Genomic DNA, 27,822 nt, shown 5'->3' on the forward strand with positions numbered 1-27,822 from the left:
AGGAGGCAAGATACACATGCTCAACAGCATTACGAGGTAATTAAATACCTGGATGAAATGGCTCGTACAGTATTACAGAAACTTAGAGGCTGGGGAAGTCCCTGCTGCGGAGGATGGAACTGAAAAACGGCTTAATCAAATGCCTTCCAGGTGCAAGGTGTTTTTCGTGCGTTAAGCAATTTAATCTTTGCAACCAGCCTATGAGGAGGATATTATCTCCGTTTTAGAGAAGAAACATGCTCAGAGAATTGAGGTTGCTCAACGTCACAGACTACCATGTGGAAGAACCATAATTTGAATTTGGGTCAGCGGTCCCCAACGCCCAGCTCATTTCGCCACACCCCTCCTCTGCAGTGCCGAGCCACTGGGAGTTCAGACGCGTTCCTTTGGCGTTCCCCTCACACCCCGGCCAGTCCAGCTCTCTCGCGCTCACTGCGCCTGCGCGTCCGCTAGCTGCCGGAGCTCCGGGGAGGGACCCAAGCCGGCGGAGGCGGTGTCAGAGCTCCAGGCGGGTAGTAGGCTAGCAGGCGAAGGTGGTTGGGCGGGCGAGGCAAGGAGAGGAGGGAGGGAGGAGAGGAGGGAGGGAGGGAGGGAGAGGAGGAAGGCGGGGCGGGTTGGAGGCCGCGGCGGAGGAGGAACTTGTTGCGGCCGCGGCTGCGCTGTGCGGTCCCCTACGCTCCAGTTCGCCCGGCGGGCGCGGTGCGGAGGTGGCGGCGGCTGCGGCGGCAGTGGCGGCTAAGGCTGAGGCGCGGGGCTGCGGCGATGCGGCGCTATCTGCGCATCGTGGTGCTGTGCCTGGCCTGCGGCTTCTGCTCGCTCCTCTACGCCTTCAGCCAGCTCGCCGTGTCGCTGGAGGAAGGAGCGGGCGGAGGTGGCGGGAAGCCGCAGGCCGCGGCGGCTTCCTGGCTCCCGGGCGGCGGACGCGGCGGCGCGAGAGGGGTGGGCAGCGTGGGACCCGCAGCTCATTCCGGCCGCTCGGACAGGTACGGGCGGTTCCCAGTTAGGGGGCCGGGTTCGGGGCCAGGGGCGCGGCGGGGGCGCGGGGCTCGGCCCGGCTCGGGCTGCTCGCGGGTCAGTCCGGCGTCTCTCGCCGCCCGGCCCGCGCCTCCCGCTTCTTTGCCGCAGTCTCTGACCCCTTCTCTCATTTTTCCCTCCTTCCCCTCCATCCGGGGGTGAGCCTAGCCCGAGAGCACTCCACGCTCTTTGTGTTTGTCTTCTGACCCATTCCTTCTGCGCTTTTTAAAGCGGATAGAAATTAATTTTCAACTTTTAACTGACAGTTGCTCCCCCCATCCCCTTACAGAAGTCATTGAAAGTAAAAGGTGCCCCACAAAAAAGCCTTTTTGCTGTCTGGCTAGTGGGAATTCCCTCTTGTTTCCATGGAGTTTAAGTTGAGATATTTAAACATCAGGCTGGCGCCCTAGTTCAGTCTTTCCCCCTCTTCTGGACGGGGCGTCTAATTTTTGTATGTTAACGCTTAAATGTTCATTGTTAGTCTTAGTTAAATCTGGATAGAGCTTTTATAAGTATTTTGCTTTTTTTTTTAGGAAACATCGGTCTGCCCTGAAACTTACTGTAAGTTAGGAAAAGAGCCATACTTAACATGTTCACTCACGTGTTTCGTGGGATGGGATGGATATTTTTCTTTAAAAAAATCGGTGTATAAAAGGCAACATAGTGACTTGCGTGGATTTGCACAAATCACTGCCAGAGTTGGAATCTACGTGAGATTTTAAAAAGAATGCGGCGCATTACGATAGCTTAACAAAATCCGTGCGTTTGCCCTTCCTTGAAAAATAGGCTCCTTTTTTGGTGGGCACCTCCTTGGGAACGACTCAGAGCGCTCCCTTACTAAGAGGAAAATTCTGCTTTGGTATCAGGAAGTATGCGGTTGATAGGGGGGAGGGCAGGTCAGTTGCAGGCTCTTTAACATTCTTCTGAGAGTTGATGGTCGTTTTCAAAATAAAAGGGGGAGGACGTTTGGGCATAGGAGCAACAGTCCGGGGAAAGCTGGACTGTCATGTTTTTGTCAGAGGAATCCTGGACTCCATTCATTAAAGCAGAACTACTTCCAGTCAGGTTTGTCAGCTCTTAACTTCTCTGCCCTGGGAAAGGCGGTGACTGACGACCTGAATGAGCTCATGAATAATGAGGCTCACAAAATGCTGTTCATGGTCTTTTATGGATTGGGAAGCATTTAAAATTATGGAAAAGAAAATTATTTTTGTAGTGGGTAGAATCATAAAGAAGCAACATTTTAAAACATTGGCTGAAACTGGGCTATGATGATTATGAGATTTCAGTTTGGTAGAGTGACATTCATTGTTAGTGCTTTTTTGTCTCAGAGACTTATACTTTATTTTGTGACAGATTTTTATAAGTTGTATTTGCTTGGCTAGCTGATTTGGACAAAGTTACTTGAAATATAGAATAAGCACCTCAGTAATTTTTTTTAAAAGATTTTATTTCTTTATTTGACAGAAATCACAAGTAGGCAGAGAGAGGGGGAAGCAGACTCCCTGCTGAGTGGAGAGCGCGATGCTCTGGGGCTCTATCCCAGGACTCTGGGATCATGACCTGAGCCGAAGGCTGAGGCTTTAACCCACTGAGCCACCCAGGCGCCCCATCAGTAATTTTTTAAAAAGTAATCTCTGTGTCCAAATTGGGGCTGGAATTCACAACCCCAAATCAAGAGTCGTGTGTAAACTGACTGAGCCAGCCAGCTGCCCCAGCACTTAGTTTTAATAAATGTTTTTATAGAGCTATTACTGAATTTTCAAGTTTGATGTGTCCAAGTCAACTAAAAAGCTGTATATTTACGGGTCATCTGAGCGGCATAACTTCTCATTTTAACGAGGCATGACTGTAACTTAAAATTGAAGGTGTTTTAGGCTTGGTAAAAATGTGGTGAAGTACATTGCATGCTTGTATGAGAACTTTGGGCAGAGGAACAACATGAAAAGTTAGATTGTTAACACTTTTACTCTACAATTTGATTAAGGTCAGAAGAGTTCTTAAAACATTAGGAGTCTTAATTTTAGATATTATTTATAACATTTTTGAAGATTTCTCATAGAGTTTAGTCAACTCTTTTGGCTATCACAGGATATGTAGAAGATACCTGTCTTTAACTTCTCTTCCTATGTATAAATCATTTGACAAGGGTCCAGAAGGCATCAATAATTGGACCAGGATTGTAGCTTTTGATTCATTAGGGCTTTTTCTGTAAAGCTTCTGTGATGAAAATCTACTCTGCATAGTGTTCCTTTGGTGGCAAATGGGGTATGAGGCAAGCAGCATCTTCCTTTTTGGTAGGGCTCGATTATCATTGCATTGTTACCTTTTTTGAAGCAGTCTTACCTGAAAAACCTTATTTTTCTCATTCACTTAAAATACGAAATCTAGTTATACCCACTATGTTTTATTGGTCAAATCTTATAGAAAGTGTCTATTGCATGGAATTCCATGACAGTAAATTACTTGGAAAGTTCCTTGTGAGTTTTCAAAGTAAAATTTCTAAAATGATAGGAACAGCTTTTCAGTGAAATCTGTTAATTAGTGTATCCTGTTTGAATCCATTATATTTTGGTATTTAGAAAATATGCAGGTCTTAGAGTCAGACAAACCTGTTCGCTTCCTCTCTCTGCTGTGAAAACTTGACCAGCTATCTACTTCAGTTTTCTCACCTGTAAAACATAGATAATACTAACCTTAGTTAATTTGTAAATAGCATCCTAAACTGACAGTGATTAAAATCCAGTACAATTGACTTAAGCAAAACTTACTTATAGGCTTATATGGCTTGTTGGCAGGAGCAAAATTGAAAGGAAAATTCCCCCGGGGAACTCCAGGTACCTTCAGGACTAGGACTCTCTTAACTCTCTTCCGCTGTAGACAGGCTTTGGTCATGGGATCTTTGCAGTGTTTCTTCTCTAATCTCAAATGAAAATTTCTAGGAAAAGGCTCTCATTGGACTTGTTTGAATCACATGTCCGTCCAGGGACTAGTCAGTGTTGTCAAGAATGGTGATTTCTGATTCTCTGGCTCTGTGTTACTTGCATATGCTTGTGGTAGACTGGATAACGTGATTGGCATTGGAGATGAGTGATGCCTTAAATAAAGATGGGAATCTGGCTAGGCAGTGGCTCTTCTACATAGAGAAACTTTCTTAAGCTGTTTGACATGGACAGACTGTTATTAAGTTACTCAATATAAATACAGGACTTCTGTAGAAGAAGTTAGACTGTTTATGACTTTAGCTACTCAGGATGATTAATTGTCACATTTCACTGATGAATCTTGATGGTGATTATCAACATTTCATCCTGTTGTAGCTGTATGGTGGTGTGAAGTGGGGAATCAAGAAACTACTAAGCATTTGAGTGGTAACCATTTCTGGACCCACCATGCTGTTTGTGTGTCAAGTCACCTCACTGGTGAGGCCATTGAGTTCTCATTTCTCCTGGATCTTGTGAACAGTAGTAGGAGGTACTGAGCATGTTTACGGCTTTGGAGACAGACTTTAGCTTTAGTACATGTTTGGCTGTGTGAACCTTGAATACATTTCCTCAGAAGTTAGATTAGAGGTAAGAGTATGATATTGGGTTGGGGAATTGAAGTGAAGTAGCTTGAATGGATGACTGAATATGGTGTCTAGCATAGTAAAACTGTAGCCATGTGGTGACAGTTTCAATCATTTAAATTAAAAAAAAAATTTTTTTTTAAGATTTACTCATTTAGGTGCCTGGGTGACTCAGTCATTTAAGCATCTGCCTTTGGCTCTGGTCATGATCCTGGGGTCCTGGGATTGAGCTCTGTATTGGGCTCCTCATTCAGTCAGTCTGGGGAGTCTGCTCGAGGATTGTCTTTCTCACTCTTTCCCTCCCCCTGCTTGTGCTCTTTCTCAAATAAATAAAAAATCTTAAAAAAATGATTTACGTGAGAGAGAGTGAGCGTGCAGTTGGGGGAAGGGGCAGAGAGAATATCCAAGCGGACTCCCCACTTAGCACAGATCTAGGGATACAGGGCTCAATCTGATTGAGATCAGGACTCAAGCTGAATCCCAGAATATGGTGCTTAACCACCTGAGCCACCCAGGGGCCCCTCAGTCATTTTAAATTTTAATCAAAAGAATTTTTAAGTTTTTTTTTTAAGATTTTATTTATTTATTTGACAGACAGAGATCACAAGTAGGTAGAGAGGCAGGCAGAGAGAGAGGAAGGAAGGGAAGCAGGCTCCCTGCCGAGCAGAGAGCCCGATGCAGAGCTCGATCCCAGGACCCTGGGATCATGACCTGATCCTAAGGCAGAGGCTTTAACCCACTGAGCCACCCAGGTGCCCCAAAAGAATTTTTTTTTCAATTTCTGACCTCTGGGAAAAATCCTGTCCTTAGGCCCGAGTCCAGATCTGCTTAAACCAGACCTATTAGTGGGGGTCTGGGAATCTATATTTTAGATATGTGCCCCAGGTTAGTGTTACAAAACCAAAGACTGAGAACCACTAATGTAGCTGAGAAAGGTTTGACTATTTTCACACTACTCTTTTTAGTAGAGATATTTCTTTCCCTCTTTCCTGAAGTCATTTTTGAAGAGAGAAGTTCAGGCAGTGAATAGCGAAACAAATTACTTACTAAAGCCACCTTCATTTCTGCTTTGTTCATGTAGAGACATCTTATGTAAAACCAGTACCCTGCACTTGTATTTTAGTTCATTGAGGATCATACTTCACATGGTTGTAAAGTGCTTAGCATAAATCTGACTAATAATTATGTAATTAAAATTATTTTGTTGTATGTTCGAGGGGAAGCTGATTAGGCTAATAAAAGAGGAACGTGTACTTTTGATTTAGAAATCCTCTTTTAACACATTAAAGTTATTGTCTGTGCCTGTTGAAAATACTTGCCCCCACATATTAACTTACCTTGTGTATACCATATGAAGTTTAAAATTTTTGTGTATTCGGATGGGCAGTTTTTTCCTTTATCATTTTAATCTTTGTCATACATAGTAAAACTTTCTACTGGAGAGTTTTTTCCTCCCACTCTTTTAACATTTAAATCTTTAATACAGTTTTGTTTTTTTTTTTTTTTCTTTTTCCTGGAGGAGGGAGTTGGGTACGATGTGAATAGTTAGTTTTGAAATAGATAAGTAATTGTTCATTGCCTTTTGTGTATAAGCAGTCCTTTTTACCCTAAGTATTAATTAAATTAGAGATTTAAGAAAAAGAAATGAAGACCTGACACAGCTAGAAATTATGTTGTCTGGAGACAATTTTTAGTTGAAAATGAGGGACCCCGATACTGATGGTCTTCAAATAATGCTGATTTGTCAGTATCATGGGAATGTTCTCCTTTAATGTGGTTGAGAGCTTCTCTGTTTTCTTGCCACAGTCACAATGTAGGTATCCGGGCCTAGAGGTTGCACTGGTGGCTTGCAGCACTTGATTCAGACTTCCACATTCTTTTGCTGGATATGCCTAAACTTATCCCTTACTTAAAGTTGTGCATGGTTTTCACTAAAGCCTCATGACTATGGTAGATGTTTTGAAATGAAAAGTATATTTTCCAGGTTAATTTAAAAGTACAAAAGACCGTCTGTTACCAGATTTAAGTAAACTTCAAATCTGAGAACTGTTATTGTAGAGAATTTATATAGTTAAATGCTCTGCTTAATTCTGAGCATGAAATATCTCAATTCTTTAAGTACTGAAATTTTTGGGAATTTTGTTTTTGGTAATTTTTTTTAACTTTTTAAAATTAGTATAAATTCACAGGAAGTTTCAGAGATACTCTTGTATCATTCACTGTTTCCTCTAATAGTAGGATTTTATATGAGCATAGTACAATACTACTACAATTAAAATATGTATCAATATAGTACAATATTATAAACCCAGAAATTGAGGTTGTACAACCCAGAGGCTGTATTCATATATTACCAGTTTTACATGTATTTGGTATGTGTATATGTAGTTTCATGCAGTTTTATCACATATGTAAATTTGTGATAACAAATAACAAACTGTGTTATCACCATAAGATGCTTTGTGCTACCCCTTGATCACTTTGTAGACAAGTCATCTAGAACTAGAAACATCATGCCATATGAAATTTGAGGATAAGTCATAGTAAAGTTTTATTTCAATTTATTCCGCAATGAAGAAGATTGGCGTTTATGGACTTCATTGATTTTGGATGTCATTGTTTATGGAAGACATACCCAGGCTCAACTTACAGTTTTGCCCCATTAAAAATTATTTGAGAGAATTACTTCTTGGAATGTAGTAGTATATTTCTAATATTCTGTTTCCAATAGTTTTTTTTTTTTTTTTTCTTTAAAAAAAATTTATCTATTTGTTTGAGAGAGAGAGGGAGTACCAGCCAGGGTGGGGTAGGAATTGGGATTGGGGTGGTGGGGAGGGGCAGAGGGAGAGGGAGAAGCAGACTCCTGGCTGAGTAGGGAGCCTGAGCAGGGAGCCTGATGCAGGGCTCCCTCCCAGGACTTGGATATCATGGCCTCAGCTGAAGGCAGACACTTAACCAACTGAGCCACCCAACTGCCCCTCCAGCAGTTTTAAGGAATAAAAACAAAAGCAGCTAATAACCAGAACTTGGAGAACTATCTTTACCAGTATTTTTTACCTTTATTTTTTTCTGGCCTGAAAGTACAGTTGCTATCTGTCTCCAGATTATTATTTTTTTTTTTACCCCTAATCTTTGCTTGTGATAACAGTTACTGGTACATAAGGAGTTTCTACTGTCAATTTTTATTTTATTTTATTTTTTAAAAAGATTATTTATTTATTTATTTATTTGACAGACAGAGATCACAAGTAGACAGAAGAGGCAGGCAGAGAGAGAGGGGGGAGGAAGCAGGCTCCCCGTCAAGCAGAGAGCCCGATGCAGGGCTTGATCCTGGGCCCCTGGGATCATGATCTTAGCCGAAGGCAGAGGCTTTAACCCACTGAGCCACCCAGGCACCCCACTTCTGTCAATTTTTAAAAACTTTTTTTTAATAAGTGAGAGAATGTAAGCTTGGGAAGTAAGAAACATTAAATTATGCTACCTCTTGCCAGCAGCACATCAGTGTTTTATGATTTTTTTTTAAATAGTGGTATGTGTATTCAGTAGTGCATATGTTTTATATTTCCATTAAAGACAGAAAGAAAAACATTGCTTCTTAAAAAACTGTGTTTTGACATTGAGTTATGGTTATGAAACTTATGTAAAACTTGACTTTTTCCCTGCAATTTCATCTACATTAATAACTATAGTTTCTAGCAAGTCCACTTGTAGGTATATAGGTGTATATATGCAAGAGAATTGAAAACATGTATTTGGAGAAAAATTGTAAATGAGGTTCATAGCAGCATTATTTATAATAGCCAAAACGTGGAAAATGACCCAGATGTCTATCAACTGATGAATGACTAAACAAAATGTGGTGTATCCATCCATTATTTGGGCATAAAAAGGAATGAAGTGTACTGATAAGGAATGAAGTATACTGAAGTATACTACAGTAGATGAACCTTGAAAATATATTCAAGAGTCAGACTGAAGGAAGTCAGACTCGAGAGACCACATATTGTATGATTTCACTTACGTGAAGTATTTGTAACAGGCCAATCTATAGAGACAGAGGATAGATTTATGGGGTGCCTGGGTGGCTCAGTTGTTTAAGCATCTGCCTTCTGCTCAGGTCATAGATCCCAGAGCCCCAGGACTGAGTCTTGGATTGGGCTCCTTGCTCAGTGGGGAGTCTGCTTCTGGCTCTAACCCTCTCCCCTCTCATGCTGTCTCTCACTCTCTTTCAAATAAATAAATAAATAAAATCTTAAAAAAAAAATTTCTCTTAAAAAAAAAAAAAGAGCTGTGGTTGCCTAGGCCTGGGAGATTAAAGACTGCAAGTTGAGACAGAAAATGGTATTACTTTATAATTTCAATGGATAATTTTTATGGAAGAATTTAATTTGGTAGTTATTTTCCTTTTCCATTTCCATTTTCTACTGCTATAAGGTTTGACAGCAGGAGATGGAATAACCAGATTAATTTTGTCCTCCATGGAACAAAGGTACACTGTAGGTGTTGAGTATAAATAAATTGTGGATTTGTTGAAAGAAAGCTGTGATAACATCTGTATCTGAAAGATGGAGATCTCTATTTGAACAAGTTTGTTGTGAGGCTTAAGTGGATGTGAAAGCTCTTGAATCTGAAAAGAACTCTGTTAGCTGTTACCACCACCACAGAGCCTGTCTCTAGTATGGAAATGCAAGACTTAAAAAATACTTAACCATGCCTGAGAGGGGACAAACATTTCTTGATCTTGCTGGTCTGCATACATTTTCTTTGTTTCTTTTTTTTTTTTTAATGCTGGGCTTGAAAATGGTGTCCATGTAAAGGTAAACCAAATTACAATATTTTTTTTCTATCAGTTTTAAAAATCTGACTTTGTAGATTTTTATGCAGTAGTATATAGAATTATTTAGGCAGCATTTTATTTTTATTTTATTTAAAGATTTTGAGTGAGAGAGCAAGCACGAGCACAAGCAGAGGGAGAGGCGGAGGAAGAATGAGACCCTCTGCTGAGCAGGGAGTCTCATTTGGGGCTCTATCTGAGGACACTGGGATCATGACCTGAGCTGAAGCAGGACACTGAACCTACTGAGCCACCCAGGTGTCCCTAGGCAGCATTTTATTTTATTTATTTTTTTAAAAGATTTTATTTATTTATCTGATAGACAGCGAGAGGGAACACAAGCAGGGGAAGTGGGAGAGGGAGAAGCAGGCTTCCCAGCAGAGCAGGGAGCCCGATGTGGGCCTCGGTCCCAGGATGAGACCCAAGCAGAAGGCAGACGCTTAACGACTGAGTCACCTAGGCGCACCCCCGCCCCCAAGCAGCATTTTAAAAACCATCTTTGCCCCACCCAGTTCTCAGAGATTCTGATATAATACTTGTTTTATGGGGCTCTCTGGGTGATTTCGATGTGCGGCCTGCGTTTGAGATACTCTGTCCTAGACTGTTGGCATTTGTGAGAGGTATGATCAGAAATCTTTGCAAGAACGAAATTTCATAGACCCTTTTGCTGTAAGAACAGTAACATATAATTGAATTTATAGCAAGAGAAAACAAAGTTAACATGGTGAGGGGACATGAGGTGACCTGGTTTAGTGACTCACCCTGATTTCATACTTAACTGCTTTAGTGTTAAGGCCTCACCACCGTGAATTTCAAACTTAACTATTGTTTTGAAAAGTAGTAACATTGAAAAACATACTTTTGTAAGATGAGGTGTTATGGCTCTTGTTACTGAGCTCAGACCTGCAGTCTAAGAGGAAAGACTACACTGATTTCCTCCATTTTAGTTTGTATAATATAGTGAAACGAAGATAATGTATGTAATGAAATTGAGCCATGGATATCAGTGTGCTTTCTTTTTCTTTTCTTTCCTCCCCAACCCCCCAGTTTAAAACACCATATGATTAGTTTGGATTGAAGATTAATTTAAAAGCCTTCAAAGATCCTCTCTTCCTTTTCTAAAGTCAGCATTTGTGGCATTTTAATTTTGCTCCAGGATAAGCAAATACTTTGTTTGGCTGAAATGCATTTTATTCTAGGGGAATCTGTGTAGTAACAAAGGAAAATTTTAGTATTTCCATATTTTCTGTGTCATGTGAGGAGGGAATTTTAATATGTTTGCAGAGTTCCTGACTAGGAAGTGGTTTTTCAGTCTGTACTATATTCTACCTAAGAGGGTTTTTTTTTTTGTTTTGTTTTTGTTTTTAATTTATTAACATATAATGTATTACTTGCTTCAGGGGTACAGGTTTGTGAATCATCAGTCTTTTTTTTTTTTTTTTAAAGTGTTTATTTATTTATTTGACAGAGACACAGGGAGAGAGGGAACCTAAGCAGGGGGAGTGGGAGAGGGAGAAGCAGGCTCCCTGTGGAGCCGGGAGTCTGACGTGGGGCTTGATCCCAGAACTCTGGGATCATGATCCTAGCCGAAGGCAGACGCTTAATGACTGAGCCACCCAAGCGCCCTGTGAATCATCAGTCTTACACAATTCACAGTACTCACCATACCACATACCTTCCCCAGTGTCCATAACCCAGCTACCCTCTACCTAACAGTTTTAAATCTTGTTAAAATAATGATACCTTGAATAAGGGAGAAATTTCCAAAACTCCTCAAGTTACCTTAGCCATATTGAATTTACAAAATTCGATTTGCAGTTTTTTTACTGTAAAATTGAACAGTAAGTTGTTATGTTATTAAGTAAATTCCTTGTTAGTTTTAAAACTGAAATACTTACATAGGACTCTTTATTTCTGTCTTACTCTTGTTAGGTGTAAAGATTTCTCTCTGTGTTACTGGAATCCCTATTGGATGCTGCCCTCTGATGTTTGTGGAATGAACTGCTTTTGGGAAGCGGCTTTTAGGTAGGCACCTAAATTTAATTGGTAGATCAGTGTAGGTAAGATTAGATAGTACATAGTAAGTTTTTGACTGTAATAGGACATAAAAATGTTATCCTGTAATTTAGTATTATAAGCAAGTAATTCATTTTCTGATTGGGTTTTCTATTTATCCTGCATTATAGTTGTTATTACTAATTTTTAGTATATATTGTGTATAAAATGCTCTAATTTGTTTTTAGGTGTTATTAAGGTAAACTGTTATTTTAGCATTTATGATATAATTTTAGGTAACTGGGTAATAAACTATTAAACAGGTGATAAAGATAGATTTCCCTTGACATTTACAAACATATATATGGCATTTATCTACTTTAAAGCTGCTGAAAAAACATTTTGTAGGTGGTTGGGGATAATTGAGGAAAGATTATGTTATTGTCAGAGAAATTGAATATTGAGGAATGAGGATAAAAATAAGTGTTTAATGAAGGGACAAATGTTGATATGACATTCTTAATTGAGCTTGTATGTCACTCAGTAATTGGCTTTGTACATGGCTCTGGATAATGAAGGCCTTGGATTCTGCTCTCACTTTCAATGGAAGAAGTGATGATAGGAAAGGGCAATCAGACTGTCTCCTTGACATAGTGGCAAGGGATACTTAGGCAATAGCCTGAAATGCCCTCCCTAACAGTAAAATTTCTTTGAGAGCCACTTATTTTTACTGTCTTTATCATTAATTTAAATTTTAATTCTACTCATTCTATTTTCTAGAAACTGTGCCAGGTTCTTAGACCAGACTCTGAGTATTGTTAATGTGTCTCTATCTTTCTGGAGCTTGCATTCTGTAGGAGTTTCACACTAGTAACCCTGAGATAAAGATAGAGGGTGACAAGTTATAGCTGTGATGAGGGGAAAAACAAGTGAGTCATCAGGTAGGATCATCTTAAGGCGTCAGGGAAGGCTTCCTGGTGGGAGTGACTGCATGAGGAACATGGAAATTAGTCAGGCTCACGGCCAGGTGATAAAGTATTTTAGGTGGGAAGAACTATGTTCTTTATACATATTAGTAGTATATACTTTTATATTCTTGTATTCCTGATACATTATACATACCATGAACAACTAGGAAGGAGTCATTGAAATCCATTATTTTAATTATATCTCATTGCTATGGAAAAGATTGGGTGATTGAAATTCTAATATGAATTAGTTAAATCAGATTATTCAAAACTAACTTTTTAAAGATAATATTTATCCTTCAGCTTGTTCATAAATTTGGAGAATTGGCGCTCTATATTGTGCTCTATATATCTAGCTTTTCATTGTTATAAAAGTTTGCTAATGACTAGAGTATTGACAGCAACCCCTTTGCTGTCTCCAGCTTTGTGGCATAAATCTAATCACTCTGAAAGCTGGGTAAGCTTGAAAACTATACCCTCATTTGTACAACCTAGGTCCTTTTGTAGGTTATAACATGGGCAGTAATCTTCCCTCCCCCTCCACTGAGTGCAAGAGTACTGGAGAGAAGTTGATCTAGTCTGAATATTGGAGGCTCTGCTTATTATTTTTCTTGTTTTGTCTTCTCCAACTCATTATTTTCCTAATGCTTCCAAGTATTCCTTGGAAGGAATTACATGTGGATGGATACATAATGTTGTAAACTCTTGTCCTATTACTTTTCTGAATTTGAGATTTTAAGTTACACTTTTCTGTTACACTCTCTACTTGTAATATTAAATCCACAGTATATATCTATAACCATTTTGTTGTATGTATCAAATCATTATGTAAAATCTCTCAAACTTAGTTTCTTACTTAGAATTTAGGATCCTTCTTATTTACTCTGTTTGAACATGGGAGACGAGCCAAGATGCCATACAATTGCCGTATCATTCTCACCCTATATTGCAGTGTTAACTCTGAGTAGCACCTTAGTTTTCCTAACTCTAAGAGCTTGTCTGCCCACCTCGTAAAGCTTCTTTGAAATTCCCAGTTACTACAGACCTTAGGTCCGCGTTTTGCCAGGCACCAGTGGGCCCTTAGCTGGCGCCGTTTTCCTCCCAGGCCTGTCCCAGCTTCCCCAATTGGAATTCTTTATAGTGTGTGACTTTTATTTTGATCAAAACTTATCTAGGGGATTATTTCTCCCAATTAATTTATACAGTGAACATAAAATCACATAAAAAAGAAAAACTGCTTTTGATGTGCTTTTAGTAATTCAAATCTGTATATACTAAGTCATTTCCTGACCAACCGAATTTGTCCCAGCAGCTTGTCAGGACGCTCACACCTCTCCTGTCTTTTCTGTTCTTGAAACAAAACCAAACACAAAATTTCTACAACATCCTGCACTCAACCCTTTTTTACTTTCAAGAATTCTTTGTTCACTCTGTTTCTCTTCATCAGCAAGACTTGTAAGAGTATCTACTGACTTCATGCACTTAAACAACAACAAAACACTTTCCCTCCTCAACATGCCTGAGCAGCACTGGCTATCTAACTAACCCTCCTCCCCTACTGTGAAGTCACCTCTGACCTCTGAATTGTTCTTCTGGGGCCCAGTTTTTTTTTTTTGGTCCCTTTGACACTGGTTACCACTTCCTCTTTGTTTCAACTCTTTCAGTCTCTGGCTCTAAGACAAGGATCTCAGCTACTTGATCTCTCTGCTCCTCTACTCCTCTCCCTGTCCTGACTGTTCGATATTCATGTGCCTTAGGACTCTGCCCTTTTCTCTCCCCACTCCCTGGATAGTCACAGAATAATCTTTTAATTTTAATTAATTAATTTTTAAAGATTTTACTTACTTATTTGAGAGAGGAAGAGAATGGGCTCAAGTAGGGGGATTGATAGAGAGAGAGGGAGAAGCTGGCTTCCTGCTCAGTAGTGAGCCTGACACAGGACTTAATCCCAGGACACTGGGATCATGATCTGAGCCTAAGGCAGCCTCTTGACTGACTGAACCACCCAGGCGCCCTCAGGATCTTTTTAACTGATACCTTTACTTCAGAGCTGTTTTCTGAGCTCCAGAACTGAGTTTCTAGCTGCATTTTGGTCATTTTTTATCTTGCTGATTCAGATGCCTCAGACTCTCGTTTACACCGGAGTTCATGATCTGGTTTCTCACACCTTCCCTCATCTATATTTTGTATCCTGGCTCATGGCTGACTTTGTTCATGTCAGTCCACAGTGACTCTTATACCCAGCTCCTTTCACACTGTTGTTCCTGATAGCCTCTTGCTTCCTATTCCCTTAGTTATTGTGCTTATTCCTTCCTATCCAACGATTTCCCTTCCCTACCCACTGCTTCCCCCTTCTCAGTATCCTCTTTATCACTATACTTAATGCATCTGTTGTGGTTGTGCATCTTCCAGACTGTTGGCTTTGCAGATAGATACCCCGTGTTGTTCATCGTCTAAGCCCCACGCGGAACAAGGTGCATGACAACTGGTAAATAATTAATGAGTTTCCCCAGCACTTCCAGACTGCTAGTTTTGATGTTTGCATAGTGAGCTTCCATAAGTCTTTTTTTTTTTTCCCCCCTCTTTAGGCAGTTACCATGCTTTCCCACGAAATCTTTTAAAATTCTGTCTTTTTGCAAGTGGCTGTAAATTGTATGAGGTCAGGATTGTGGCTTTCTTGCTTATCCCCAGTGTCTAGCATATGGAAGAAGTTCAAATACTCATTAAAGAGGATGAATTATATTATTAAATTGTGTTCTAAAAACTATATGGATTTAAGTCTGCATCAACATTGTGTAAATGTACAGGTGTCACCATGACCTTAGCATTGTTGGGAATTACAATTTCAGCATTTATTAGAGTAAAATGATAGAGTATTACTGATTTATATTTTGTTGAGTATTTACTGAATGTATTTCCATATTTGTTGAGCTTCTTAATCTTATGTTCTTTATATTTTCTGTATTGATAATTACCTCTTAAGTTTTTAATGCTTATTTTATGATCTCTTAGGATAATCTGTTTTTGCCATTGAGTATAAATATCATTCTAGTTTCCTTTTTTGTTTTAGTTATTTCATTAAGCAATCTCTCTCTCTCTCTTTTTTTTTTTTTTTAAAGTAAGCTCTATGTCCAGTATGGGGCTTAAACTCACAACCCCAAGATCAAGAGTTGTATGCTGTACCTACTGAACCAGCCAGGCACCTCTAAACAGTCTCTTAATTTTAGTGTTATTACTTAAAAATTCTCTTTTAATGTACTAATTTTTATTTTTTTGCAGCTGGAGTTTTAAAAATATTTAATCTTTATGATGGGAATTGATTTTCAAGTAATGGAATCTGTGGTTACAGGTGAATTTAATGTTATGTGTATTACTTTGAGTGGCCCATGCTAGTTTTTAGAGCTATCTTTGTACAGATTATTTAAAAATATTTTTTAACAATTAGTACATCATTTCATGTTAAGTTTCTAGATTTTCTTTTTTATGCTATATGTAAGACCCTGAAGATTTTTTCAAGTATTGTATTTTGCTTCAAAAGTGACTATATAAGGGTGCCTGGGAGGCTCAGTCATTAGGCATCTGCCTTCAGCTCAGATCGTGATCCCAGAGTCCTGGGATGGAGCCCCGCATTGGGCTCCCTGCTCTGTGGAAAGCCTGCGTCTCCCTCTCACTCTGCCTGTTTGTGTTCTCTCTCTCTCTCTCTCTCTATCTCTCTGTGTCAAATAAGTGAATAAAATCTTTGAAAAACCCAAACAAACATGATTATATACAACTCTTTATTTTTGTTTTTAAAAGATTTTATTCGTTCATTTGACAGAGAGAGTACAAGTAGGGGGAGCAGCAGGGAGAGGGAGAAGCAGGCTTCCACTGAGCAGAGAGCCTTAAGCAGGACTTGATCTCAGGACACTGGGATCACAGTGCTAGCCAAAAGCAGATGCCTATCCGACTGAGCCACCCAGGCACCCCTGTACAATTCTTTAAGTAGTTTTTTTTTTTTTAACCTAGTATAATAATTCAACACTTTTTTTTTAGTAGTGAGAGGTAAATTTTCTTTTTAAGCTATACAGTAAGGAAATTGCCATTAATGTTTCTGAACACAGTTTTCCATTTTGTTAAACTGCAAGGTTTTTTTTTGTTTGTTTTTTTAAAAATATTTTATTTATTTATTTATTTGACAGAGATCACAAGTAGGCAGAGAGGCAGGCAGAGAGAGAGGGGGAAGCAGGCTCCCCACTGAGCAGAGAGCCTGATGCGGGGCTTGATCCTAGGACCCCGGGATCATGACCTGAGCTGAACGCAGAGGCTTTAACCCACTGAGCCACCCAGGCGCCCCCTTAACTGCAAGTTTTTAAGGATGGTTCATAGCAGTTACTTTTTATTTGAGGTGATTGTTACCAGAAATTTAATTTGGTTTGACTTTGCATGTTTTATTATAATGCTAATTCTTGGCTTAAATACTATTAAACATTGTTTTATTTTCTAGAGAGAACACTAGGCTGAAAGAATACCCTGAAAGCTGGGTGCCTGGGTGGCTCAGTGGGTTAAGCCTCTGCCTTTGGCTTGGGTTGTGATCTCAGGGTCTTGGGATCAAGGCCTGCATCTGGCTCTCTGCTCAGTGGGAACTCTGCTTCCTCCTCCCTGCCGACATCTGCCTACTTGTGATCTCTCTCTCTCTATCATAAAAAAATAAAATATTAAAAAAAAAAAGAATAATACCCTGAAAGCTTTTTGTGCTTTCAAAATAAAAAAAGGAAGACACATGATTCCTTCACAGCAGAAATGTTACTTGAAGTAAGTCTATTCCTAAGTTTTAGAAATCTGTTAACAGTGTTTGTATTAGAATTTATCATCTAAAATACTCTATTAACTTCTACATGTAACAGTACCTTTATCCCCGTTGTAATGTGTGGGGGTAGTACCTTGGTACTCTGTGGTTGTAGCATTCATTATTTTTGTTCAAGTTGTTGGTTACAGTGGTGATTGCAAAATAGTGATTTTTTTTGAATTCTCTTTCCTTCTACATTATTGGCTGATACTTGTTTTTAAAGAAGGGGTCTTCCCTTCTCCCAACCCTTTTATTTAGTGTCTTAGATTTATGGATTCATTTTCTATGTGTTATCATTCATTACTGTCATAATTCCTATTTATGCTCTGGTTATGCCATATTTAGCCATGGAAGCACTGAGGTATTATGTTTGAATCATCTGTAGAATTTTTTCTAATTGTATTATCTGTAGAAAAATAGGTTTGAGGGGTACCTGGGTGGCTCAGTCTTTAAGCTTCTGCTTCCGGCTCAGATCATGATCCCAGCATCCTGGGATCAAGCCCTATATCGGGCTCCCTGCTCGGCGGGAAGCCTGCTTCTCCCTCTCCCACTCCCCATGCTTCTGTTTCCTCTCTCACTATTTCTCTCTCTATCAAAGAAATAAATAAAATCTTCAAAAAGAAAAAAAAAGAAAAATAGGTTTGACTTAAAAATGACCTTTTGGGGGCGCCTGGGTGGCTCAGTTGGTTAAGCAACTGCCTTCTGCTCAGGTAATGATCCTGGAGTCCTGGGATCGAGTCCCGCATTGGGCTCCCAGCTCCACAGGGAGTCTGCTTCTCTCTCTGACGTTCTCCCTTCTCATATACTCTCTCTCACTCTATCTGTCTCTCAAATAAATAAATAAAATCTTTTAAAAAATTAAAAAAAAATGACCTCTTGGATATTTCTTTAACTTTATAGGGACTTGTCTCTTATTCATGCTGTGGTTAAAATATAACACATTTTTACAGACAAGTAATCATTTTGGAACCAAATTACTTGGTTGGCTGCTTCCCTTTATTTTATTACAAGGTTTTAGTAATCCCTTCCTCTAGTGGTGGAAGATTACTTTAAATTTTTTTGAGTTGCAATCATTTCCTGTTTTGGGGGTCTAGGGGCAGGGTGGAAGGCAGTGACATCTTTAAAGTATGGTTTGTTTTATCATTTTAGGTGTTAAAGTCTGTACTGTATATAATACTTCTGCTAAAAAGGGGCATATAACCAAAAGCAAATGCAATGTAGTTGACAGTACTCCTCCCAAAGAAATTGGTGGAAGGAGTGCTGGCAGTGTGACTAAAACAAGTCTTGCTAAAATGCCTGGGAGGAGTCAGACCTGGTACTGATTTTAGAGGATTTTTTTTTTTTAACCCTGAAGAACATTTCACTTATTTTCTTAAGAAGGTTTTATTATACTTGTCTTTGTGTGTACAGACTTCTGTGCAAAACAGCACGTGACTATTGCGGCTTACTTTTTAAATCTCTGGGCTTTTAGCTTTGAGTCCAGTTAAGCAATCCCAGCCTGTTGCCAGTTGTAAAGTCTTGCTGTGGAGTAAATTTGGGTGGGTCAGTGGGTTAAACCTCTGCCTTCGGCTCAGGTCATGATCTTGGGGTCCCAGAATCGAGCCCTGCATCAGGCTCCCTGCTCAGCGGGGAGCCTGCTTCCCCCTCTCTCTCTGCCTGCCTCTCTGCCTACTTGTGATCTCTGTCTGCCAAATAAATAAATAAAATCTTTAAAAAAATAATTTTATTTACTAACAACGTAGTCACACATAATTCTTTTCTTTATATGCTAGTGGATTATTATTAGTTCACCATTAAGATGTAAGAGTTTTATTATGTACTTTAAGCCCGGTGCTCTGCACTCCTGTTCTGTATTAGAAGTAGGGTCTGACATAGCCTACGCCAGTAACTTGGGTTTAGGGAATCTTTCCTTCCAAAATGCCATACTGGTGTTTAAATACATTTTAGACCACCTCAGAAATTTTTACCTCTCATTGATTTACTTGGTGAATGGAACTGAATGTTTATCGGTGAAAAAATTTATGTGAAAGAAACTTCTTCCTAGAATTAGTATGATTGAAGATTGGGTATAATACTGAAATATTTATGGATGAATTTATGTCTGGGTTTGCTTCAAAATGATACGTTGGTTAGTGAAGGGGATGTGAAGAGGGATTTTAGATGAAATAAGAATACCTTTGAATGGATGATCATAGCAGTTAGGAGAGGGGTCCATGGGGATTTATTCTATTCTCTCTACTTCAATATGTTTTTGAGTTTTTTTTTTTAATAAGAAAGCTAAAATGTAATTGAATAGAAGACCTTCAGCTGGTGATGTTCCCTTTGTCATTTGGGAGGTTCCTTGAGAGAATTAAGCTCTAATGCATCTAGTCTGAGTAATGAATTAACTTTTCTCCTGTGTAGAATGGTGTTACTTATGTGCTATTCTTGGGAGAATTGAGAAAGTAGTAGTTCTTTTTGTGGTTCCTAGTGAGGAACATTGGCTGAGAAAGACTGGTTGAGGATGCAGGAATATGTAATTGTTCAACATTGTACTGTTGTGTAATTTGATATTTCTTTGCTTTTTAAGTATAAATTTTTAACTTCAGTTTTTGAACATGGTCAAAAACATGTTGTTAACATGTTACCCTATACTAAAAGTGTTGGAAAATGTGGTTCTCTTTTCTATTAGGTATGGTCTGAATGTACAGCCCATTCAGAGAATGCACCTCGCTGTGGTTGCCTGTGGTGAAAGACTGGAAGAAACTGTAACCATGTTGAAGTCAGCTATCATTTTCAGCATCAGACCTCTTCAGTTCCATATTTTTGCTGAAGATCAACTACATGATAGTTTTAAAGGCATAGTAAGTATTCGAGACTTTGTTAAGACTCTAGAGATGAATATTTAATGGTATACTGTCATAGAATGTTGTTTTATTCCTTCATTGAACAAAAATATTTACTCAGTACCTAACTGCCCTCCTAGAGTTGGGCTGCCACTCCATCTAAGAGTCCAGATCTAGGTATAAGAGGAAGGTTTGTTTTCAAAAAGAAGTACATTGTTTAAAGTCCTTTGCCAAGCATGGAGGTTTTATTTCATTGACTGTAGATCTAGGATGATTTGACTGAAAGTCCTAGGACTTAATTTTATTCCCATCATTGCCTTGGGAGTGCCTCAAACAAAGTGTGCACAAAGATTTTAATTCTGTTTTCAGGGGTGGGAGCTCTTGATTGACAATATGGAAGGAAGTGGCTTTTTGTTTTGATAAAGAAAGTTCATTATTTTGGTTTTGTATTAGTTACACTCAGTTTGGCTATATTGACAGAAAACCCCAACTAACAGTGGCTTAAACAAGATAGAAGTTTATTTCTCTCTCACATAAGAGTAAGCAGTCTGTGGTATATGGTACCTCTGTGTCTTCGGGGACACTGGCTTCTGTCTTATGGCTGAGCCATTTTAACATAAGACTTCTCCTTCATGCTCTAAGGGGTCTACTCACTCTTCAGCTCTCACACCCACATTTTAACCAAATAAGGGAGAAAGGAGTAAAGAAGGCCAATCCCTTTCTACCCTCTATAAATATTTTCCAGAAGTTGCATATGACAGTCTTGCCAGTATCCCATTGGTCTAAACTTAGTTGTGTAACCATACTGTTACAGCTGTTTGTGAGGGTTAAAAATATTCTCTTTAATCAGGACAGCCATGTAGCCTCCTAAACAATAAAAATGTTTTTACTGTGCAAGAAGAGTAGAATAGATAGATATGGGAGAAGAACATTTAAGAAAAAGAAAAATCATCTAAAATCTCACCTTGTGTTCTGAGACAGTAGTAAAGATAATAATAGTGATTATCCCCCTCCTCACTATCTCAGTTTATCTCTCTGTATACACTAAATTAAATTTCAAACTGATTTGGTTTTTATGTTTGGTTTAAATATGTAGAAAAACATTTATTTGATGTTTTCTAAAGTTAAAGTAGTTCAAAATAGTGAATGAAAAATACTATTTGTGACCTCAAGTCTTTTAGTTTCCTAACAAAACCTTTGAGTCCAAGGGGTATTAAGCTTTACTTAAATATATCTAGTGTCTGTATTTTTTTTTTTAAGATTTTATTTATTTATTTGAAACAGAGAGAGAGATCACAAGTAGGCAGAGAGGCAGGCAGAGAGAGGGGGAAGCAGGCTCCCTGCTGAGCAGAGAGCCTGATGAGGGGCTCGATCCCAGGACCCTGGGATCATGACCTGAGCTGAAGGCAGAGGCTTAACCCCCTGAGCCACTCAGGCGCCCCTAGTGTCTGTAGTTTTTATAAAAAATATTTTATTTTTAAGTAATCTCTACACCAACATGGGACTCAAACTTAAACCCTGAGATCAAGAGTCACATGCTCTACCGACTAAGCCAGCCAGGTGCCTCTGGTGTCTGTATTTTTGATAGATGCTTTTGTGAGCTTGATCTCTTTGGATTGTTTTCTAAAATATTAACTGAGGAATTATTCTTGTCTTAACACTTCAGAGAACAACAGATTGCTGTGGAACTGTGGAAACTTGGCAGTGTAATAAAAAAATGAAATTATTGTTTCATCTTACACACAGCCTCAGTGTTTTGTTCACATCTGGCTGAGTGATTACTTGTGTAATATATACTGTATTTTTTTAAAAATTATTTAATTATTTGCATGGGGGTGGGGCAGAGAGAGAATGCTCAAGCAGACTTCCCACTGAATGTAGAGTATGTTGAGGGAATATCCATCCACATTAAAAATACACAGATAGACAAATATTTTCTAACCAGTTTAATATTGGTCTGATATTAAGTGTAGACATTTTCTAGTATACACACTCTGGTAATAAAATTAGTGCTTAATTTTTTTGAGTTTAATTTATTCTGGAATTGATAGGATTTATGTATCAGGTAAAGATGAGGTAGATGAACAATGTGCAGGGCTTTCAGCTTTGTGATTTTGTGGTGGTTAACTTTCATCGTGCCTCTGATCTTTATGGTGGAGTCTTCCTAGCCTATTACTATATTAAATCAAGTTATTTTAAATTAATTGATTAAATTATTTTAAATTTATACTGAACTATTTATATGAATCATATGGTCCTATAAAATTAATTAAATTATGTATTACTATATATTAATTATATATAATTAATTATATATTACTATATATAAAATTTGAATGAAAACAAATGGCGGGAAAGAAGAATCTGATTTTCTCTTAACTGTGTATAGCATAACATCTAATGTCTTTTAATTTTTAGCTTTTTAAAATAAGCTATTGGTTTATAATTTTATGGTGAAACTTGAAAATGAAATAATCTAAACTAAGGTTTTTTTTTTTTTTTTTTTTTAGCTTGATAGCTGGTCATTTCTGCAGACATTTAATTATTCATTATACCCAATAACTTTTCCAAGTGAGAATGCAGTGGAGTGGAAAAAGCTTTTCAAGCCATGTGCTTCCCAGAGATTATTCTTGCCAGTAAGTTTTTTCTCTAGTGATTTTTTTTCTTTTTCTAATTTTGCTTTTACACACATGAGTTAATGAAGAGTTGCATATATATGAGTTAAATAAACATATACATGTAGATTTTCCCTTTGAACATTAGGGAAAAAACTTTCAATAGAACAAATAAAAGCTACAAAGAAAACATCTGTTAAAAATGAAAAATGTAAGTAATTTCTGTGGAAATACTATTTCTTACATTTTAACTTATTCAGGTGCTGTAAACTGTTTTACTTCTAAGAAGGAATTGAGGTTATCAGATGTTACTGGAGCCAGGCCTCTTGCCAGCAGAAATTCAGGGGCAATATCACCTTCTCATTGCTCACTGCATTTGTAATTTGGGAAGTGAAGTAGATTGTAACATTAAATAGTTGTTTCTGTCTTATACCAAGCCACGTTACCCTTTACAGGTTATATTTTAACACAGACCCAAATTTAAAGCATGTGAACTCTAAGGGGAATGAGACCAATTTATTCAGTGGAGCTGTTCTTTGGTAGTGTTCTCTGGTGATAAACCCTGATCTTTTTTTTTTTTTTTTTTTTCTTTTTCTTTATTTGACGAAGAGCACACAAGCACGGGGAGCTACAGGCAGAGAGAGGGAGAAGCAGGCTCCCCACTGAGCAGGGAGCCTGATGCAGAGTTTGATCCTAGGACCCTGGAATGATGACCTGAACCAAAGGCAGATGCTTAACCAACTCAGCCACCCAGGCGCCCCAGATTATTATTATTTTTTAGCTAAAAATATTCAGAAGCAAAGTTATCTCTTCATTTTGAGTTGATTTCGTCTACATCTATAGTATTTGAAATAATGAATTTAAGAAGCTCACAAGTTTGTGGAAAGTATATAAATTATAGGGGAAGAAACTTTAGCTCCTTATTATTCTTAAGGGAACAAAGCAATTCTTAGCATATTAAAATATAATTTACTGAATCCAGGTCTTCAGTAAGATTTAAAGTTATAATTTTGAGGGGCGCCTGGGTGGCTCAGTGGGTTAAAGCCTCTGCCTTTGGCTCGGGTCATGATCTCAGGGTCCTGGGATCGAGCCCTGCATTGGGCTCTCAGCTTGGCAGGGAGCCTGCTTCCTTTCTCTCTCTCTGCCTGCCTCTCTGCCTGCTTGTGATCTCTCTCTCTCTGTCAAATAAATAAAATCTTAAAAAAAAAAAAAAAGTTATAATTTTGATCACTGAGTTTGCCTAACTGGTAACTTTGTTTCCATGCACAAACTATTTGGATCCTAGGATCTTTCTCAGTCTCTGTTGCCATTGTAAGAGGCACACAAATAAGGGATTAGGATGGGGGGGGGAAAACGGCCCCAAAAGTTTTAGATATTTCATGTAGACTTTGTAAGTTTAAAACACACAAAAATTTTTTTTTCACCAGAGATAAATTATTCAGCCATTTATTGAATTTCTAATAAGTGTCACACCTGGGATTTTCGCATCAGTTTGAGAAGGGATTTGAGGCTGCTGTGCATATTGTAATAAGATGTAGCTCTTCCCTCAATAGTTTACAGTCTAGTCAAAAAGCAAAGCTGTATATAATAACTGCCTCTCCCCAAAAATAATAATGAGTAATTGGTATTTATAAATGTGCCAAACAGTAGTATGGCCAAATGAGAAAGAGGATGGTTTGGTATTTCTTGGGTTGACAGTCTCTAATGCAGTAAACAAATCATGTATTCTCTTTCAGAGTCTCAGTTTCCATGTTTATAAAATGAAAAGATTGGACCAAAAATATCCAAGTTTACTGCAAACTCTAAGAAACTATAACTTGGGATTCCAAAGTTCATGCTGGAATTCGAGCTTTAGAATTTGTTCAGACTTTCTACAGACTTTCTGTTTCTGAGTCTTGATTTCCTTATTTTATTTTATTATTTTTTTAAATTAACATATAATGTATTATTTGCCCCAGGGGTACAGGTCTGTAAATCATCAGGCTTACACATTTCACAGCACTTAATAGCACATACCCTCCCCAATGTCCATAACCCAGCACTGTCCCTACCCCCCAGCAATCCTCAGTTTGTTTCCAGAGATTAAGAGTCTCTTATGGTTTGTGTCCCTCCCAATCCCATCTTGTTTCATTTTTTCCTTCCCTAGCCCCCACCAACCCCCCGCCCTGCCTCTCAAATTTCTCATATCAGAGAGACCATATGATAATTATCTTTTTCTGACTGACTTATTTTGCTCAGCATAATACTCTCTAGGTCCATCCATGTCCCTGCAAATGCAAGATTTCCTCTCTTTTGATGGCTGCGTAGTATTCCATTGTATATATATACCACATCTTCTTTATCCATTCATCTGTTGATGGACATCTAGGTTCTTTCCATAGTTTGGCTATTGTGGACATTGCTGCTATAAACATTCCGGTGCACGTGCCCCTTCAGATCACTACATTTGTATCTTTAGGATAAATAACCAGTAGTGTGATTGCTGGATCGTAGGGTAGCTCTATTTTAAACTTTCTGAGGAACCTCCATCTGTTTTCCAGAATGGTTGCACCAGCTTGCATTCCCACCAACAGTGTAGGAGGGTTTCCCTTTCTCCGCATCCTCACCAGTATCTGTCATTTCCTGACTTGTTAATTTTAGCCATTCTTTTTAGCTTGATAGCTGGTCTGTGAGGTGGTATCTCCTTGTGGTTTTGGTTTGTATTCCCTGATGCTGAGTGATGTTGAGCACTTTTTCATGTGTCTGTTGGCCATCTGGATGTCCTCTTTGCAGAAATGTCTGTTTATGTCTTCTGCACATTTCTTGATTGGATTATTTGTTCTGTGGGTGTTGAATTTGATAAGTTCTTTATAAATTTTGGATACTAGCACTTTATCTGATATGTTATTTGTAAATATCTTCTCCCATTCTGTCAGTTGTCTTTTGGTTTTGTCGATTGTTTGCTGTGCAAAATCTTTTGATCTTGATGAAGTCCCAGTAGTTCATTTTTGCCCTTGCTTCCCTTGCCTTTGGCGATGTTTCTAGGAGGAAGTTGCTGTGCCTGAGGTCGAAGAGGTTGCTGTAAAACAAAATTTTTATGTTGAATCACTGTAGTATCACATTTAATAAATTGCCTTATTTTCTGCCAAGAATCTCTACTGAAGTTCTGGTATATAGGAATGAATGGAACAGATGGGTTTCTTGTTTTCATAGAGCTTATTGTCTGATGTGGGAGGCAGGGATTAAACAAATACAATATAATGTTCAATAAACAAATGTATTACTGAAAAAATAATACATGGTGACAGAAGCCTAAGGTTACAACCATTTCTCTTTGATTTTGTTCTGCATTATTAACAAGTTTAATTGTTGATGTTGTGATATGAAATTTTCCAGATCATTTAGTGATATAATCTGTTAAATGCCTAAATCAAATTTGAAACACTAAACAAAAATACTTGAAACCTGTCAAATTGTCCTCTATTTCCCTGCTAGTTCTGCATCTTTTTAACTAGATCTGAGTAAATTGGTGCTTTCTTTTTCTAAGTGATAGTTTCTTTTTTTTTTTTTTTTTACTGAGTTTCTCTTCTTTGAAATAGATTGATGAAAACAACTAATGTAAGCTCTACCAACTCCTTCTTCCTCCAGAAGGGACCATAGAAAAAATGCTGATATGGCTGTTACTTAATGTCTGACCTTCTGTCTGATCTCCAGTTGGCAGTAGTTCCTAACAGTTAACAGTGTTTTCCAAGTCTGCTAACAATATAGTAACCTGTAAACACACATTGTTTCGTGGTACAGAAACAGCATGTTGATTAAAAAAACAATTCTCCTTACTCTTCTGCCCCCAAAAGAGAGAAAGACATACAGACATATACATACGTACCCTTTCACTGGGGTCTTTGAACAAGTGAATCTTCTCTACTCAGGCTCTGCAGTCAAACCACATTTTCCCCCCAGTTTGATATTAAATCAGCTGATGGGGGAATGGGGTGATTGTAGATTTATAGTTGCTCATTAAGGTGGTGGCTTAACCTTAGCAGAAGGAGGAGGGAACAATTTTGAAAAGGAGAACAAGGAGCAAATGCTTCTCTTTATATTCTTAAACTGAAAAGATTTAGCTTAATCTAATAATTGAGTTCTACTGATATGCTGATACATGCAGTAAATTTAAATTTGCAGGGGTTGGATTCTAAATTTTGTGGGTATGGCAGAAATAAAAAGTTTTCCTTAAAAATCCCTGTAGAAGACACATTTAGCATGTGTCAGAAGATAGTAATGTAGCCAGTCCTTATTTTAAAACACATCTTGTCCTCACCCTTCCTAAGTATATGCACATTTACTTTGATTTGTTGGGAGACAGTAAATAAGAAAATAAAACAGCATGGATTCCCGAGCTGGGTGGTCTGTATTCCAATTTTGGCTCTATCATTTACTAGTTAAGACCAAATGACACAAAGATGCCAGCCATTAATGTATGGGCCAAGGGAACAAATTCAGAAGATCTTCATTTATATTGGTTTATTTCTGTATTTATTTTAGGAAATTAAGATTCAGGATATAAATTCAGCTAAGTTAATGTTATTTCCCATTATAAGAAACACTCTATCCCTGATCTTTGAGAATATTGCTTTTATTTTATTTATTTTTCTAATTGTTATTATTTAGCTTTTTGTCCTGATTTGTTTTTATAGCTTTTGTTCTCTGAAAGTTCATATAAAGATTAGCATTATATCTCTATATATACTGTTATAAAAAATGACAGATTTAGGAAAGATTACTTTAAAAAATTAATGTAAATTAGCTTATCTCGTAGGTATTTATTTTATAATTAAAGCCTCTTGTGTTTTATATTAAATAAATAGAATTATGATTAATGTTTCAAATATCTCTTCTAATAGTTAATCCTGAAAGAAGTTGACTCACTACTGTACGTCGACACTGATATCCTTTTTTTACGGCCTGTTGATGATATTTGGTCTTTACTAAAGAAATTTAATTCTACACAAATTGCTGCAATGGCGCCAGAACATGAAGAGCCTCGGATAGGATGGTATAATCGCTTTGCCAGACATCCGTATTATGGAAAAACTGGAGTAAACTCTGGGGTTATGTTGATGAACATGACTAGAATGAGAAGAAAATATTTCAAGGTAAGTCACTGATATAGGTAGCTGATTAACAGTTCTCTACTTTCCT

The 27,822-nt window shown here is 38.2% G+C and overlaps 1 protein-coding gene across 2 annotated transcripts; it reads left to right on the top strand.

Moving 5' to 3' along the window:
* Positions 1–687: 687 nt before the first annotated feature.
* GXYLT1 (glucoside xylosyltransferase 1) lies at positions 688–27,822 on the top strand. Of its 2 annotated transcripts, XM_032877014.1 has the most exons (5): positions 688–983; positions 11,349–11,441; positions 19,876–20,047; positions 22,540–22,665; positions 27,525–27,822. In XM_032877014.1, exons 1-5 carry the CDS (start codon positions 763–765, stop codon positions 27,786–27,788), a joined length of 876 nt encoding a protein of 291 aa, XP_032732905.1. In that variant the 5' UTR covers positions 688–762; the 3' UTR covers positions 27,789–27,822. The 2 variants fall into 2 exon arrangements, with proteins under 2 accessions (XP_032732905.1, XP_032732906.1); XM_032877015.1 differs by lacking the exon at positions 11,349–11,441 and having other exon boundaries at positions 690–983; positions 27,525–27,821.

The sequence above is a fragment of the Lontra canadensis genome, unplaced genomic scaffold, assembly GCF_010015895.1.
Source record: "Lontra canadensis isolate GAN:19392208 unplaced genomic scaffold, GSC_riverotter_1.0 scaffold59, whole genome shotgun sequence".
In the NCBI taxonomy this organism is placed as follows: Eukaryota; Metazoa; Chordata; class Mammalia; order Carnivora; family Mustelidae; genus Lontra; species Lontra canadensis.